This window comes from Acanthochromis polyacanthus, chromosome 10 (assembly GCF_021347895.1).
Source record: "Acanthochromis polyacanthus isolate Apoly-LR-REF ecotype Palm Island chromosome 10, KAUST_Apoly_ChrSc, whole genome shotgun sequence".
In the NCBI taxonomy this organism is placed as follows: domain Eukaryota; kingdom Metazoa; phylum Chordata; class Actinopteri; family Pomacentridae; genus Acanthochromis; species Acanthochromis polyacanthus.
Genome location: NC_067122.1, coordinates 24,581,609 through 24,595,869, shown reverse-complemented (window position 1 = coordinate 24,595,869; position 14,261 = coordinate 24,581,609). Strand labels below are relative to the sequence as shown.

At 39.1% G+C, this 14,261-nt stretch overlaps 3 protein-coding genes across 8 annotated transcripts in view; 2 read left to right on the top strand and 1 right to left on the bottom strand.

Moving 5' to 3' along the window:
• Positions 1-448: 448 nt before the first annotated feature.
• Positions 449-3,762, top strand: higd2a (HIG1 hypoxia inducible domain family, member 2A). Its single transcript, XM_022195920.2, has 2 exons — positions 449-673; positions 2,934-3,762. The coding sequence occupies exons 1-2, from the start codon at positions 487-489 to the stop codon at positions 3,098-3,100; spliced, it is 354 nt and encodes a 117-aa protein (XP_022051612.1). The 5' UTR covers positions 449-486; the 3' UTR covers positions 3,101-3,762.
• A 199-nt stretch (positions 3,763-3,961) lies between these two features.
• cltb (clathrin, light chain B) lies at positions 3,962-7,940 on the bottom strand. 4 transcript variants are annotated; one of them, XM_051954643.1, is made up of 7 exons: positions 7,494-7,940; positions 6,847-6,893; positions 6,537-6,654; positions 6,260-6,371; positions 5,851-5,871; positions 5,385-5,438; positions 3,962-5,027 (listed from the first exon to the last, which is right to left on the bottom strand). In XM_051954643.1, the coding sequence occupies exons 1-7, from the start codon at positions 7,654-7,656 to the stop codon at positions 4,856-4,858; spliced, it is 687 nt and encodes a 228-aa protein (XP_051810603.1). In that variant the 5' UTR covers positions 7,657-7,940; the 3' UTR covers positions 3,962-4,855. The 4 variants fall into 4 exon arrangements, with proteins under 4 accessions (XP_051810603.1, XP_022051591.1, XP_022051583.1 ...); XM_022195899.2 differs by lacking the exon at positions 5,385-5,438 and having other exon boundaries at positions 7,494-7,939; XM_022195891.2 differs by lacking the exon at positions 5,851-5,871 and having other exon boundaries at positions 7,494-7,937.
• Positions 7,941-10,821: 2,881 nt separating this feature from the next.
• The window catches only part of pdlim7 (PDZ and LIM domain 7), a 31,089-nt gene continuing 27,649 nt past the window's right edge, over positions 10,822-14,261 (top strand). Inside the window, exons 1-2 of one of the 3 annotated variants that reach the window (XM_022195946.2) lie at positions 10,822-11,170; positions 13,508-13,606. In XM_022195946.2, coding sequence (XP_022051638.1) covers positions 11,141-11,170; positions 13,508-13,606 — 129 coding nt within the window. In that variant the 5' untranslated portion in view covers positions 10,822-11,140. Of the gene's footprint in view, positions 11,171-12,462; positions 12,603-13,507; positions 13,607-14,261 lie in introns of those variants that run through there. The other 2 variants (XM_022195930.2, XM_022195939.2) reach the window with 2 other exon arrangements.

Below are 14,261 nucleotides of genomic sequence, written 5' to 3'. Positions count from 1 at the left end.
ATCAAAAATAAAAAATAATTCCCTAGTTGTTCAGTTCTTCAGATGCTGGGAATGCATGGAGACTCTTATGTTCACTCTTGCAACCAACAGCAGAACATTTGCTTTGCTGAGACATTTTAGAGTCAGCAGTAGCAGTTCTAGAAAGTAAATATACTTGGACTGTGAGGTAGCTGCACATTATAGCTGGTTATACAATATTTAAGCTGAAAAATATTTGCTGTTCTATAGCAGTTCAGCAAATTCCTCTTGGCCTTTTAAGCTAGGTAGCTACTTAGCTGTAGGGGTGGTTGGAAGTTGGTAGAAGTAAACGTCTTCATACCTTAACGGCTTTTATTTTATACTTTGTTTATTTGGCTGTTTGTTTATACAACGTACAAAACACTACAAATGAATTTTCACCTCATGGGCCTTCAAAATGCGTGGTATTTTATTGTGAAATTTGGGGTTAAAGGTCACTCGGAAGTGTAGTCTCTCTCCACAGTAAACATGGCGGCTGCAGCAACACCAGCAGTCCCAGAGAAAACACCGAAATCAGCGCCTCCGGGCCCGGTGCCGTTTGACTTCTCTCAGCCCCCCGTTATCGAGGGCTTCAACCCGCTACCGAAGATCAGAGATGAGACTTTCAAAGAGAAGTTTATGAGGAAAACCAAGGAGAACCCCTTCGTCCCGATAGGTGAGTTATACAAGCAGCACAACACAGCAGAGTGAAGTTACACAAGTACAGCTCAGTGCGTCCTTTAAACGACAGTTAGCTCAAAGCAATAAGTACATTAAAGTAGCATTTAAAGCTCCGTCATTCTGATCTAGCTATGCTAACTGTGTCAGCTAACGACACAGTAGCTTAAATAAATTATATTGTTGTCAGTTTGTTCTCATTTGCTTCATGATAATTGCAAACGTACTTATATTTTAGTTAGCCTTGTGCGACATTCGTTTTTGTGCAGTGTTACCCTGCTGTAAAATGTTATTTAATGTTTCAGGGAACCCTGTAAAAAACCGTGCAGTGTACTGTATGTCCTACTGTACATGCGGTTTCATGTTACAGGGAACAAGAAGTTACAAGAAGTGACATTCTCCTCTGTTAAGTTATAAAATTTACGATCACTAGGTTGTCACGTATTTGATTTTGGTGCATGAAAGTAAATCATTGTCAAGTAGGAAAATGGAATGAAGAACAAAAGATGAAGAAGGCAAGTCAGATGAACAGCAAGTGCTACAAGACAGTAAGAAGCAAGTGCAGCAAATCATAGCTATCATAGTAATAGTAAATATATATTCTGTGTTATTTGAGTGTGACAGCTACACCCATACCTGAAACTTGCACTGTAGCCTTTTACATACACAAAGGAGGTAAAATGTACCTCCATTATAAGGTAAATTCTGTCATTGTAGTGTTTCTAAATAGTCTCAGAACTGCTGACAGTGAAGTCTGTGGACAGAGATTTTTGTTGAATTTTTCTTAGATGTTTCACACCCTTTCATTCATACCTCCTAGTAATAATACACTCAACAAAAATATAAACGCACCACTTTTGTTTTTGCTCCCATTTTTTATGAGCTGAACTCAAAGATCTAAAACTTTTTCCACATACACAGTATCACCATTTCTCTCAAATATTGTTCACAAATCTGTCTAAATCTGTGATAGTGAGCACTTCTCCTTTGATGAGATAATCCATCCCACCTCACAGGTGTGCCATATCAAGATGCTGATTAGACACCATGATTAGTGCACAGGTGTGCCTTAGACTGCCCACAATAAACCGGACATGTCACCCATTGAGCATGTTTGGGATGCTCTGGATCGGCGTATATGACAGTGTGTACCAGTTCCCGCCAATATCTAGAAAGCAACTTTGCACAGCCATTGAAGAGGCTTATTTAGACAGATTTGTGAACAATATTTGAGAGAAATGGTGATATTGTGTATGTGGATAAAGTTTTAGATCTTTGAGTTCATCTCATTAAAAATGGGAGCAAAAACAAAAGTGTTGCGTTTATATTTTTGTTGAGTGTATACATTTTGGTTTTGTAATTTTTTTTCCTTAAATGTTTGCTCTATCTTTGCTGATGTAACGCTACAATTTTCCAACTCTGGGATTATTACAGTCTTATCTAATTGTGACTGGTCAAAAGATTATCAAAGAAAAATCTCATCAGAAATCCGCCAAATTAACATAGTGGCTAGATAAACACTGCTAAGGTCAAATAAAAAAATGTTTTTGCCCCTCAGTTTGTGTGTGTGCACCCTTTACTGTCAACTGCTGTCATAGTGGCTTCCCTTTGTTTCAGTCAACTCGACCCTGACAGCCAACACGTGCCTGAATAGGCTCTTTGTTGTACAAAAGCACACAGCAGTATCCTTTCATGTCTTCATCTTCCATTCTACACTGAACATAAATGTTACCACAGCATGCAAATGGTCTTCATTTCTGACTTGATCCCAATTCCATTTTTCTGGTTTGAATAGAGTTAAATTTAGCCAGCTGCACAAAAGGTTTTTGAGCAGTTCAGCAGGTGACAAATTCTCAAATGCTGAGTTAATTCACGCTCTCGTCCGGTGTAGCTTTAAAGCACAATGATCAGGTTGCATGACACACCTTTGATGAGCGACTGTAAAAGAATGGCTTAAAATGCAGCTTTATTCAAATGCCACTGAAGCACAGATGACAAAAGAAAAGCGAGATCAGGTTGTTGGCATGTCTGCTGATTATCATTTGCATTATAGCTTTTGGTTGTTTCAGGATGTGCATTCTGTTTACAGATGTAAAAAAGTGAAATTTACTAAAATACTGAATGCTGTATTTTTTGTTCAGCATATACAACATTAGCTGCAGTATCTGCTCCCTACTTCCAGTCAGTGCGTCCAGTACTTTACATTGTGATTTACTGTTTTTTTTTGTTTTTTTTTTTTTCCCCCCTTTCCCTCCCAGGTTGTTTGGGCACAGCGGGAGCTCTGATTTATGGTCTCCGAGCCTTCCATCAAGGGAAAACCAGACAGTCCCAGCTGCTGATGAGGGGACGTATCTTCGCTCAAGGCTTCACTGTAGTTGCCATTATTGTCGGCGTGCTGTCCACAGCTCTGAAACCCAAACAGTGAAGACGGATCAGAACCGCACCCCTGCCATGGTCCATTCAGCCTGGATTCAGACCAGATCCACATTAAAATTGGACTGAATGATGTATTATGTTTCCAACATTGTTCAGACACACATGTTGAGGCCAACATTATTTATTGTAAAAAACTGAACTGCTCATGGTGATCAAATGTTTTTGCTTTAAGTTAGCAGAATCGGCTCCTTACTAGAAAATGTAAGCAAGCTGGACTTTAAACTGTGCTACAACAGTACCCCACATATTGTCATGTTGTTATTCTGTGTCACACCTAAATGTGTCTTCTGATATAAATTTTGATTTGAACCTGGTCTCTTGTATTTCAAACATCACACAGCTCTATTCCGGTGCCATCCACTCCTCATACAATCTTTATGTAACAGAATTTAGAGAAATTTATTGTGAAGAGTTTTATATTCATGGCTTTTATGAGTATGTCTCAATGGTAGACACAGCTCAGTGTCAAGGTTCACCTTGAACACGCATCAGACTTTCACCTGAAAACCCTTCAGGGCTTTAAATGTCAAATGCAACACTTTGTGAAATCACTTCACCTATATGCAAAAAATATTAGTATCCACTTAAGCGAGACACATCGAGAAAAGAAAGTTAAATTGTGACTTAATAAAGAACCAAACACAAAACTTGTTTTGGCCTTGGAGACTCATCTGTTATCATTTGAATTCAACTTAATTTAAATCATGGTATATTACATTCCACAACCTTCATGAATATGTGACCGTATGAAAAGCACACAGGGTCACACACTCTTTTATTCAAGTGATTATCTCCAGTCCAAGTTGGATGGCAACAGTCTCAGCAGTGAAATACTTACAGACAAATGAACTGAGGTGATCATACTCCACTGTTTATTGTCCAGTTCCCTTTTAACATTCACTTTTTCAGTATTCATAGAGTCCAAATAGGCAACATGTGAAACAATGTGCAGACATCACTGTTGAAATTGACAGCTTGTGTTTTTAAAACCAAACGAACACAAAAAAAAAATCTAAAACGTGTCAGTGTCACACAGTCGCTAAAATGAAAGACCGAGCCGTAAATCATGTGAAATTTAGATGATAGCGTAAATCTTTGGTTGTCTTTTTTTGCTGAAATTTTGCCTAATTGAAGAGAAAATCCATCTGGCTAAATACGCAAAACTGGAGTAAGAGCGAGATCAAAAAGGCCACGAGCTTATTTATGTGAAGGAGAGAAAAATACGCGAGCTACCTTAAATATCATTAGGGATATAATACAACAAATGTGAACAGTGTGTTTGTGTTGACGTTTCTACATTGATGAGAGGCATACGTGGTTACAATCTAATCCGCAGCAGTGCTTAATTAGTAAGTGTTTGACCAAAATGCAAATTTATAAAACAAGTAAAAACTGTGCGTCCAAAATATTGGCACAGGCATGCAATAAAGTTGACCTAAATACAATTTATAAGTTAAAGGGGAAAGGGAAAAAGTTTAACTTAAAGTAACAGTATTTTCTTAAGTGTAGCAATGATTAAGCTGACCGGCTAAAGGATGCTGTAACAATAGAGCAGTCCATCGTCTCACAAGAGCCTCATGTTAAGTATATTACTGGAATAGAATAGGCATCGAGAAAGGCAGGAAGTTGTTTTTTTTTTTCAAGGTTATAAACACACCAGGAGTTTTATGGAAAAGGGTATACAAATTTTTCTAATGCTTGTGAGATTAAAAGTGAAAAGGCAATGTTTCTAGAAGGACGTCCTCTAGCGGACTAGAGGTGTCTGTTTGAGAGAGATGAGGACAGAACGCATTCGAGAAACATCCTTCGCCTGCTTGTTGGTTTTTGGATTGAAGTCACAGAGACGAGCTACTCTCTCCCATTCAGATCCTGGGCTGTCGCCGTCGCTCTCCGCCAGGAAGGCCTCCTCGGATGCCCTGCGAGTACGGAGGGAGCAGAGAAAGATATGAATGAGCTGCAGCATTGAAGGGATTTTCAGAAGTGCGCTCGACCAGTTCAACCACATGAATAGGCACAACATACACCTTCATGCATTTCTTTATACTTATCATTCATTTTCATCAACATTTTTTTTGTTGGAGACGCGTTTGCTATTATAACCACACTGAACAACAAAATCACAGTCAAATAAATTCAAATGCAAGGAAAACCAAATCGGGCCTTCAAAACAAGACCGGTAATTTTAGTGTTGCGGCATGCATCAGGTAAAAAACGGCAATTCAAGGAGGGGGCAGGGCACAGAACATTAAAAAGCATAAGAATTCTAAACCTACACAAAGCCTATAACATCAGAGTTGGGCTGTTTGTAGAAAGCCTTGTCAGCAATCCTAGTACGCAGGCAAGGCCAAGAAAGCAGGAAAAAGAAGGAGAAAGAAGAACAGTTTCAGTGTCAAACAACAAGCTTAGAAAAGTTAGGGTCTAACATAAAAAGGATTAGGAAAGTGACTGAGAAACAACTCTAATGAGGTGGAAATAAAACATTCTAAATGCTCCAGGACTGACTAAAGAGTGCTGTTGAACTCCTACAATACATTATTTCCATTAAACAAGCTTGGATTAGGTGAAGAATTTCAAGCAGATGCAGACTGTCTGCTGCTAGACATAGATGGAAACGGTGACATTTGCTTTGTGGTGTTTGCATTCCTTCCAGCTTGCTAGCTTCCTGTTTTCTCATCAGAGAATTGTCTCTCAGCACTTTCAAAAAAATAAGTAACTAGCGCTACAGATGCAGAGTGATACCGTGCCAGACTTGGACAGAGTCTGTTGGAAAATGTGAGAGAAATACTGGTTAGCTTGGTCAAGAAAAGGAAAGGCTGAAATATATTTGGAAGCACTATGAACGACACAGACGACAACCAGATTAAAAGAACAATATTTGGACAGTAGATAGACACAGGCAATAAATTAAACACAAATCCTGCAATACTATACATGGCTTATTTATCATTTGGGTACAAAATACATGCAAGTCTAACCAATATGATGATGTTCATATAGTTTTCATTTTGAATAACTTCTACCGAGAACAATTACATCCATCACTGGAGTTGTGAAGCTGAATGAAGTGAGTTTAGTGTAGCGATTACACCGCCATCGTCACCAACTGTTACTTCTCTGCATGTGAACAGGGGAAATGTCAGACCCTAACCTGTTGTTGGCCTTGTTCTTCTCCATCTGCTCATTCTGGTGTACATGCCAATCCTCCAGCTCCTTCTTGGCTTTCTCTCTCAGCTCTGCCTCTGCTGCCTTGGATGCCGAGTCTTGTTAGGGTGCAACAGCAGAAAACAACATCACGAGTCCCCAAACGAGGAGGAAGACAGAAGTGACACATGGTTAGCTTGACGTGTGACAAATTTAGACAAAGATAAGAGACTAAATTACATATTAAGGGCATTATAAAATATGACTGATACATGTTTGCTCACCTAATGCTTCAAGGCGTTCCTTCTGCTCCTCCCTCCACTTGCGTAAACTTTCTGGCTCTTGCCTCTGAATATCCACCTGGGCAATGGCTGCATAGTTGTCTGTTGGCCCATTTGACTCCTTATGGAGGACAAAAAATATTTGCTCCATTATAAACAGCTGTTTGATTAATAAAAAAAAGCCAGATGGTGAATCCACAACGTTTCTAGCATCGCATAAAGGAATCCAGCAACACAAAAAAGAGAAATTGTTCGATAATCTTTAGAAAATAATTCAACCTTACACCTGTAAAAGGTGGATGGAAACACTGACCTGAAACATATCTCCATTCACTGTAGCAGGCTCGTCTCCGAAGTCGTCTAGCATCATGGTTAAAAAGACAAAACACAGGTTTAATGTTAAGATCGGCTTCTTGGAGCTTGTCAGGCCGTCTTCCTCGCCACATGTGTGCTTTCTGTTACTACTTCAGTCCTGGAGACGAATAAGACCTGAGAAATGCAGAAGCACCTGTTTGGCCACTGATGTTGTCTGCGCTTCTTTGTTAGTTAACAGGACAGGATTTTCCAGAAAAGTATTACTTTTTCCCCTCAGTTGCTCCTACACAATGTTACTGCATGTACTTGTTGGCGTTGGTAAGAAGCTACATGAGATATCTCTAACTCTTGGAGGATGTGGTGCTAAAATACTAACGTAACGTACGTTGTCGGTACACAAACAAACGTCAGCTAGCTAAGCTAAGTGGCTAACGTCCTGGTAGTTGTAAATACGCAGTTTTATCAAAATAACATGACTGTATGTACAACTCAACTGTATCATCAGGTGATATTATTTTCAACCTATTGCCTTTGTGTCTTCGTTTGCTGCTACAATCGGTCCGGTGCAAGTACCGGTAGGCAGTCTAGCTAGCTTCAGTTAGCTAGTTCGCTAGCTAGCCGACATTAGCTCACTGACAAACTTGCCATAGTTGGCCGGTTGCGGCGGAGACTGCTGCTGCTCCCCGGCTCCTTCCAGCGCCCCAAACCCCTCTCCGTCGTTCTCTATCCCCGCGATCTCGCTCTCCTGTTGGGCCAGGAAAGCTGCGGCTGGGTCCTCTTCAGTCGGGTGCGCTCCGTTGTCAGCCATCTTCCACAAAAGTAAACAAGTTTAAACTGAGCTTTTAGCTAGCTGAGTTAAAAACTACCAAAAAACGAGACCACTTGTTCTATAGCGTTAAAACTGACAACTTAAATACTTTCCCGGAGTCCTAGTTGGTTATAATAAACAGCTGCCAACGGCGGGGTAAACAATCACATCGTCTGAAATAAACAATCTAAGCTTCGATTAAAGGCCCTCACTGATGATTCATGATTTCTCCACTTGTTCAGCCACTGTGATGATGGAGCAGGGGCAGCACCCCGAGGGTACCAGCTCCACTTCACTGGAGTTTGTCTCCATCTGCTGCCTGGACATGCTTCTAACCACAGGTACACCACCACACTAATGCATAAACAGCACTAAATCAAAGGCATGCTGTGTCAAAGTGATGCTTAAAATCAGGGGTGTCAAAATCATTTTAGTTCAGGGGCCACATTCAGCCCAACCTGATCTCAAGTGGCCAGTAAAATCATAATATAATAACTGATAAATAACGACAACTCCAATTTTTTCCATTTGTATTAGTGCAAAAAAAAGTACATTCTGAAAATGTGGACATTTAATGAACCATCTCTTTTACGAAACATTATGAACAACCTGAAAGTTCTGAAGAAAAATAAGTTACATTTTAACAATATTATGCCTCAGTTTATTATTTGTGTATGACAACTTACAGATCGCAGAGTATCTACAAAGGCACAAAACATTCAGCTGCAGGTACATAACTTTTTACAACTTGTCAAGATCTAGAAATATTTTAAATTTACATTTATTTCCACATCCGTGTAGTAATTCTGACACACCACACCAAACAAACTAATGTGGGAGCTACTAAGGCAGAAGGTTAAATTATCTCCCTACTTTGTAAATGTATCAGATTTATATATATATAAACATGCATAAATGTTGTGGCAGTGCATCAGCAATCGGGTTAAACCGAACCAAACTCAGTCATGATGATGCTGCTGGCTGACATTATATTACACAATTTTCAATGTCTTTACATGTTTTCACAGTAAATATTCATTTTCATCTCTGTAATTTTTACACTTTGCAAAGTCACATGGGCCTAATGTTTGACATCCCTGCTTTACATGTCGGAGTAAGTTTGCTCTGCACCAATACTACTACTACTAATGATGATCATAATAATAATAATGTCAAAAAGCTCTATGCAGCTCAACATGCAGTCAACATTTTGCTTAAATAAAATTAATGAAATCTTTGTAAGCATGAATGGGTCTTTAGAAAGGAAACACAAGCCAAATGGCAATTATTAATGGCCAGTGATTAATCTCATTTATTTATTACATATTAATGAAACCATTTGTTAAAATTTAAGCTGGTTACCTAATAATGGAGCTATTTTGCACAATTCAGAAAGCACACGCAAGGTTTGTAAGCTGAATGCAAATATAAATGTGATTACCTTATGCACAAGAAACAAGTTTATAAAGATCAAAATTTCTCGAGGGCAAGAATCCACCCCACAATGCAGTCTGATTAAAAGCAAAAAGACATTTTTAGTGTACTAAGCTTTGTTATTTCAAAATAGCAATTACAAAAAGCTACTACCTTCAGGAAGGTTATGGTGTTTATTTAGGATTTGGTTTGTGGTGTTGTTGAGTTCTATCACTCAAAGCTGCAGTCTCAAAGAAAAAATATATATTTACTTTTAATAGACTGCAGTTTTGCTATCATAAAATAACATTTTTGAAAGTAAAAGCAAAATAAATTCTTCAACAAATAGCCATTGCCTTCAGGAAGGGGTTTTTTGTGTTGTTGTTTTGAAGAGCTGCTTCAACTTTGAGATTATTTTGTAGGATTTGTTATTGAGTTGTATTGTCCTGAGACCAAATCTAAAGAAAAAAAAACTTGGAGAAAAGAATGTTTGAAAATATTTTTTAAATTACTGAAGCCTGGAGTTCTCCCTAAAAAGTAATTTTTCTCTTGTCCCACCCCAATGACAACCAAATTGAATCTCAAATAAAACAGTTAAAATGAAATTAAATCTCATTTTTTTGGCATTATTTTTTCATTATTGTCTCTTGTAACTGTGGGAACATTTTTTTTAATTAACAGAAATTTAAGAGAATAATTATTATGCATGAAATGTGTGTCCCACAACAACCCTGTTAGCACAACCGTTTTAGCAGGTAGAGGAAGAAGAAAACAATGAATCACATGATATGCATAATGATAGACAGATGAATGGATAGAGCAAAGCTATGTAGCTATGTCCTCACTTTCATTTTTCATGTTATTATAACATTGTCAGCTTTGATTGAATGTCTCACTCAGCCTTATATTATCAAGATAAGACACATTATTTTTTACCTTTTTCTTTACTTCTATTTACATCAGTAAGTTTGTCCTCCTGAGAAAAAGCTAACATTAGCATGGATTAGCAACCCTGTCACTGTGATTAGAGTAGGGTTAGCAAACAAACAAAAAAAACATGGAATAAAAATGGTACCATTGATGTGACGCCTTTTATAGTTTATTACCTATTATTGATGAATATGGAGCAGAAAAGTGTTTTGTTTGTCAAAAAATTTGAAGCCCAAATGTCCTCCAATACTGGAATGATGCATCTTTAACCCTCCTGTCCTCCTCATTTACAGGCTCCAAAAAAGTTTACTTGTCTGAAAAAAATCCAAATATTCAGCAAAAATTTTCCCCAAATTTCTGAAAATTTGCAAAACCGTCAGGAAGAAAATTCCAATAATTCCTTATAAGTTTACCTTAAAGGTTTTTTATTTTTAAAAAAATCCCCCAAATTTGGCAAGAAAATTATTGTAAATATTTTCAAAAAAAGACTAAAAATCTTCCAAAAAATCCTAAACATATCTAAAGTGATTACATACATATCAGTAAAATATTTTCCTTGAGAACATTCACATAAAAATCAACCAAAATCCAGCGAAATTCGCCGGATTTTGGTTGATTTTTATGTGAATGTTCTGAAGAAACATATTTAACATTTCTTTTATCCACCAAAAAATGTTCAAAGATTCCCCCAAATGTGTATTTATTTATTTATGTCACATTTTCAAACTTTAAAACGGGTCAATTTTGACTTGCAGGATAACAAGAGGGTTAAATGAGAGGAAGTTGTTTTTGCCTGTCTGTCATTCACTCACACCTGTGGCCGCTGGTGCAGGACTGTTGGGCCTGAAAACAGTTTAAACACCCTGGTACCGTTCAAACAGACAACACCACACCGGAATCATGCGTTAATGCGGTGTTTACGTGAAGCTCGGCCTCTCCCGGTTCATCGCTGGGTATGAAATGAAGCCGCGGCCCATGTGACTCCTGACGTTGGAGGCGAGCAGCTAAAAAGAATGTGAGGGACGGATCCTGCGCTCACCGGGGGGATCCACGGTGGCTTCCTGACGTCCGCCTCAAGGAAGTCCGACAAGTAGCCTACTTACCGACCGACTTCTTATTTATCCGGTGCTCTCGACTCGTGATGTCTGGTGAACACAAGGAGGGACAGGAGGTAAACTAGCTCCTTTTTGTCCAAACTTTTCATTGAATCCTGTGGAAAAAAAACTTAACTTTTGCCGTTGAATGTTAACGGTGCAGATTGTGGTTTAAGCTAGCTGTGCTAACTACTTTGCTAAATCCAAAACTTCTCCCCCTCTACTTTTCGCGTTGCTCATCCTGCTTCTTCCTCTTGTGTCGTCAGTTTATTCCCGGTGGTGTTAACAGCATTCACAGTTCACAGCGTGCTCTTTAATTATCTGTAGCAAATGAACGTCCTGGACACACTGAAATCATTTAGAAGTAAGCGCTGTAAGCTCATAATTGTGTAGCCTGCTAACGAAAAAAGAAATAAGCGTGTAATTTCATGCATTTAAGGATAATGTGCACTCAAATTACGAACACAAGCTCCTATAGTCAAAATATAGGGGTTTATAAATAGTAATGCCATAAACAGAGACATCAGTTGCATACTAGCATATTTATTTAGCCCGATGTTTTCCTCCAGTGAGCTGATATAGTGGGTGGTATTTAATTAACTTCAGTGCATCCAGGCTCATGCCCTTACTTCCACTGGCTTTAATATAATCGGTTTAAAACAGCTAAATAATCAATTTGCAGCGTGCTGTTATCACAAGTGAAATCTAACCTCCATTACCTGTTGCTGCTGCTGTACCTCCTTTCTGTGTATTGTCTTAAGCAGTCCATTTCATAATTGATTTTCCTTGGCTCTTGCATTTCTCAATAATATGAGGGAATAATATGAGAAAAGTGATTCAAGACTGTTGTTCATGTAATCTAGAAAGTGCACTGAAAGTTCACATAAATGAATACAAATGACGGCTCTGAGAAGGATTTCCATTAAATTAACAGATTTGTAGTTTTGTATTGATGGATTACTTGGGGTGCTTGGCACGCTGCTTTATAATATTTTAGACATAAAGAGCTGCTGTTATCTGTGAGGACACTGCAGATTTTTATTTATTTTTTACTGTATGTGAGCTGTTGCTTTAAGAAGTTGATGTTAAAATATAATTGCTGGTTTGGTTGTACTGTGTTTCATGCCCTCCAGAAAGAATGCAGCGTTCCATAAGTTTTACTTCAGTTGTGGCTGTCTGTCGTCTCTCTGAACTTGGGGGGGGAAAAAAAAAAAAAAAAAAGAATCCACTGACTTTTATACGACTAGGCCTTTGCCAAAATCTTGGGGTAGTTGACGTTACCTCTCTCCGTCCTCCTCTACCCCCCTCTCTCGCTGTGACTCATGTGGGTGTTGGGCTGAAATAGTTTGGTGTAGTTTTACATTCCTTATATAGCCTCTGAGGAGTGAGCAGAGACGGGCTTGCCTGTGTCACAGAAAGGGTTTGCCAACAGTGAGAGAATCTGCTTGCCCTAGCTGACTCTCGAGCTTTCTCCCAGGTTTGGGCTACCAGCCGGCCCTTGAGGACAAGGTAGGTTTGCATTATGACGTCTTGATTAGATAGTTTTGTGTGTCATGGAGAGTAATGACACCTGGTGGGGTTGAGGAGGAGGAGGAAGGAGGAAGAGCTGGAGTTGGGGCACAACTCCAGGCTGAACAGAGGTCAGTGGTCAGGACTTAACTCACCAAGTAAGAGCCAGTGACATAGCCCCACATTTCAAGTTTCCTTTCATTCTTAAATTTACCTGGTGATTTAGTGCATTGCCGTTCAGTGTTGGTTGTGGTTTTCATGGATTAACCGCTGTACAAATGATGTATTATTAGATCTCCAAACAAATTTTTCACCACGGTTTCCTTACTCATTATAATTCAGTGTTTGAGTGCATACAGAGTTTCTTATACTAATCCTGAAAGGAAAAGGATAACTTAAAAGTGTGGTCACTGTTGATATGGACTGATGGTGCCAGTGTTTTATACCTTTTGCATTGTGGTACAATTTATTCAACTCTGATTTTAGCCTCTATTTGAAGTACTCTCCATAGAACATGAAGCAAGCGGTTCCTGCTCGTTTGTGTGTTGATAAATGTAGGAATGTCGTGTCCCAGCGGCGGCTCTGGCATTTTATTGTCCTGTGTGTTAATGCAATTAGCCTAATTCCCATACCCAAATGCTTATTCCTACCAAATGGCACATTTAATGAACTGTTGTGACAGAGTTCCTCCTAAAAGTTCACTTTTCGAAGTTTAAGGTTGTGTACTGTGAAAGAAAATAACTGGAATGTAATTTTCTGTGTGGAATGTGTGTGTTTGTGTTGGAAACAAAAGCAGACACCCGGCAGCGAGGCTGCTTAGATGGAACAGAAAGGACGTATGGCCTTGAAAACCTTTTCCGGGCTTTCTGGCTAATTAAGACATTTCCTTCTCTCTCTTCCTCAAGGCTATGAACATGTACTCCGTTACCCTGAGCGGCCCGGCTCCTTGGGGCTTCAGGCTGCAGGGCGGAAAGGACTTCAGCATGCCTCTCACCGTATCAAGGGTAAGAAAATGCTGTTGGAGAAAGCTTTTGTACTTCTCTGCATCTGTGCATCGCTGAAGTGTTTGCACTCTCTTTGATGATTTGCATAGAATAGAATCGTCCCAGGAAGCCATTTTATGCTCCTCTAAGCTTCAATACAAACACTTTGGCCTATTAACAAGAGTCTTTTAGCGTTAAGTACCAGCTTGGTCATCACATAATGACCCGAGCCTGAGCATATGCACATTATCTCATATTTTATTAGGCACGCATAGCAGAGTAGCAAAGGAACTTATCTGCAGACTGTTTATTTTCATATTACTCAAATTTTTATGGCTTCCATCCCACTTCTTACCCAGTCTGTCTTAGCATGCAACGCCTTTGCATGAGTAGCATTCGCTGGTCACAAGAACATGGTGTCACTTATTTGATAGTGCCGTGTACTCTCCATGTTAGGTCACCTCTTCTTCACTGAATGAATTTTCAAATACTCTATAAACTACAGTTGCGAGAGCGGCAGCCACTTTCCAGGCCATATAAGTGCAGTGCTACTTTGCCTGACAAATATACAGACTCACACTTGCAGCCCCACACGCATTCCAGCTTTGCTGCCAGCTATTACGCACACAGATCTTGTTTTCCTTTAGCATTGTGGTGTTACTAGCTGAGAGACTGT

Coding starts and splice junctions, on each gene's coding strand:
- higd2a (XM_022195920.2), top strand. CDS start 487: ATGGCGGCTGCAGCAACACCAGCAGTCCCAGAGAAAACACCGAAATCA. Junction 674..2,933: donor GAACCCCTTCGTCCCGATAG/GTGAGTTATACA, acceptor TTTCCCTCCCAG/GTTGTTTGGGCACAGCGGGA.
- cltb (XM_051954643.1), bottom strand. CDS start 7,656: ATGGCTGACAACGGAGCGCACCCGACTGAAGAGGACCCAGCCGCAGCT. Junction 6,894..7,493: donor GCCGCAACCGGCCAACTATG/GCAAGTTTGTCA, acceptor CCATGATGCTAG/ACGACTTCGGAGACGAGCCT. Junction 6,372..6,536: donor GGAACGCCTTGAAGCATTAG/GTGAGCAAACAT, acceptor CACCCTAACAAG/ACTCGGCATCCAAGGCAGCA.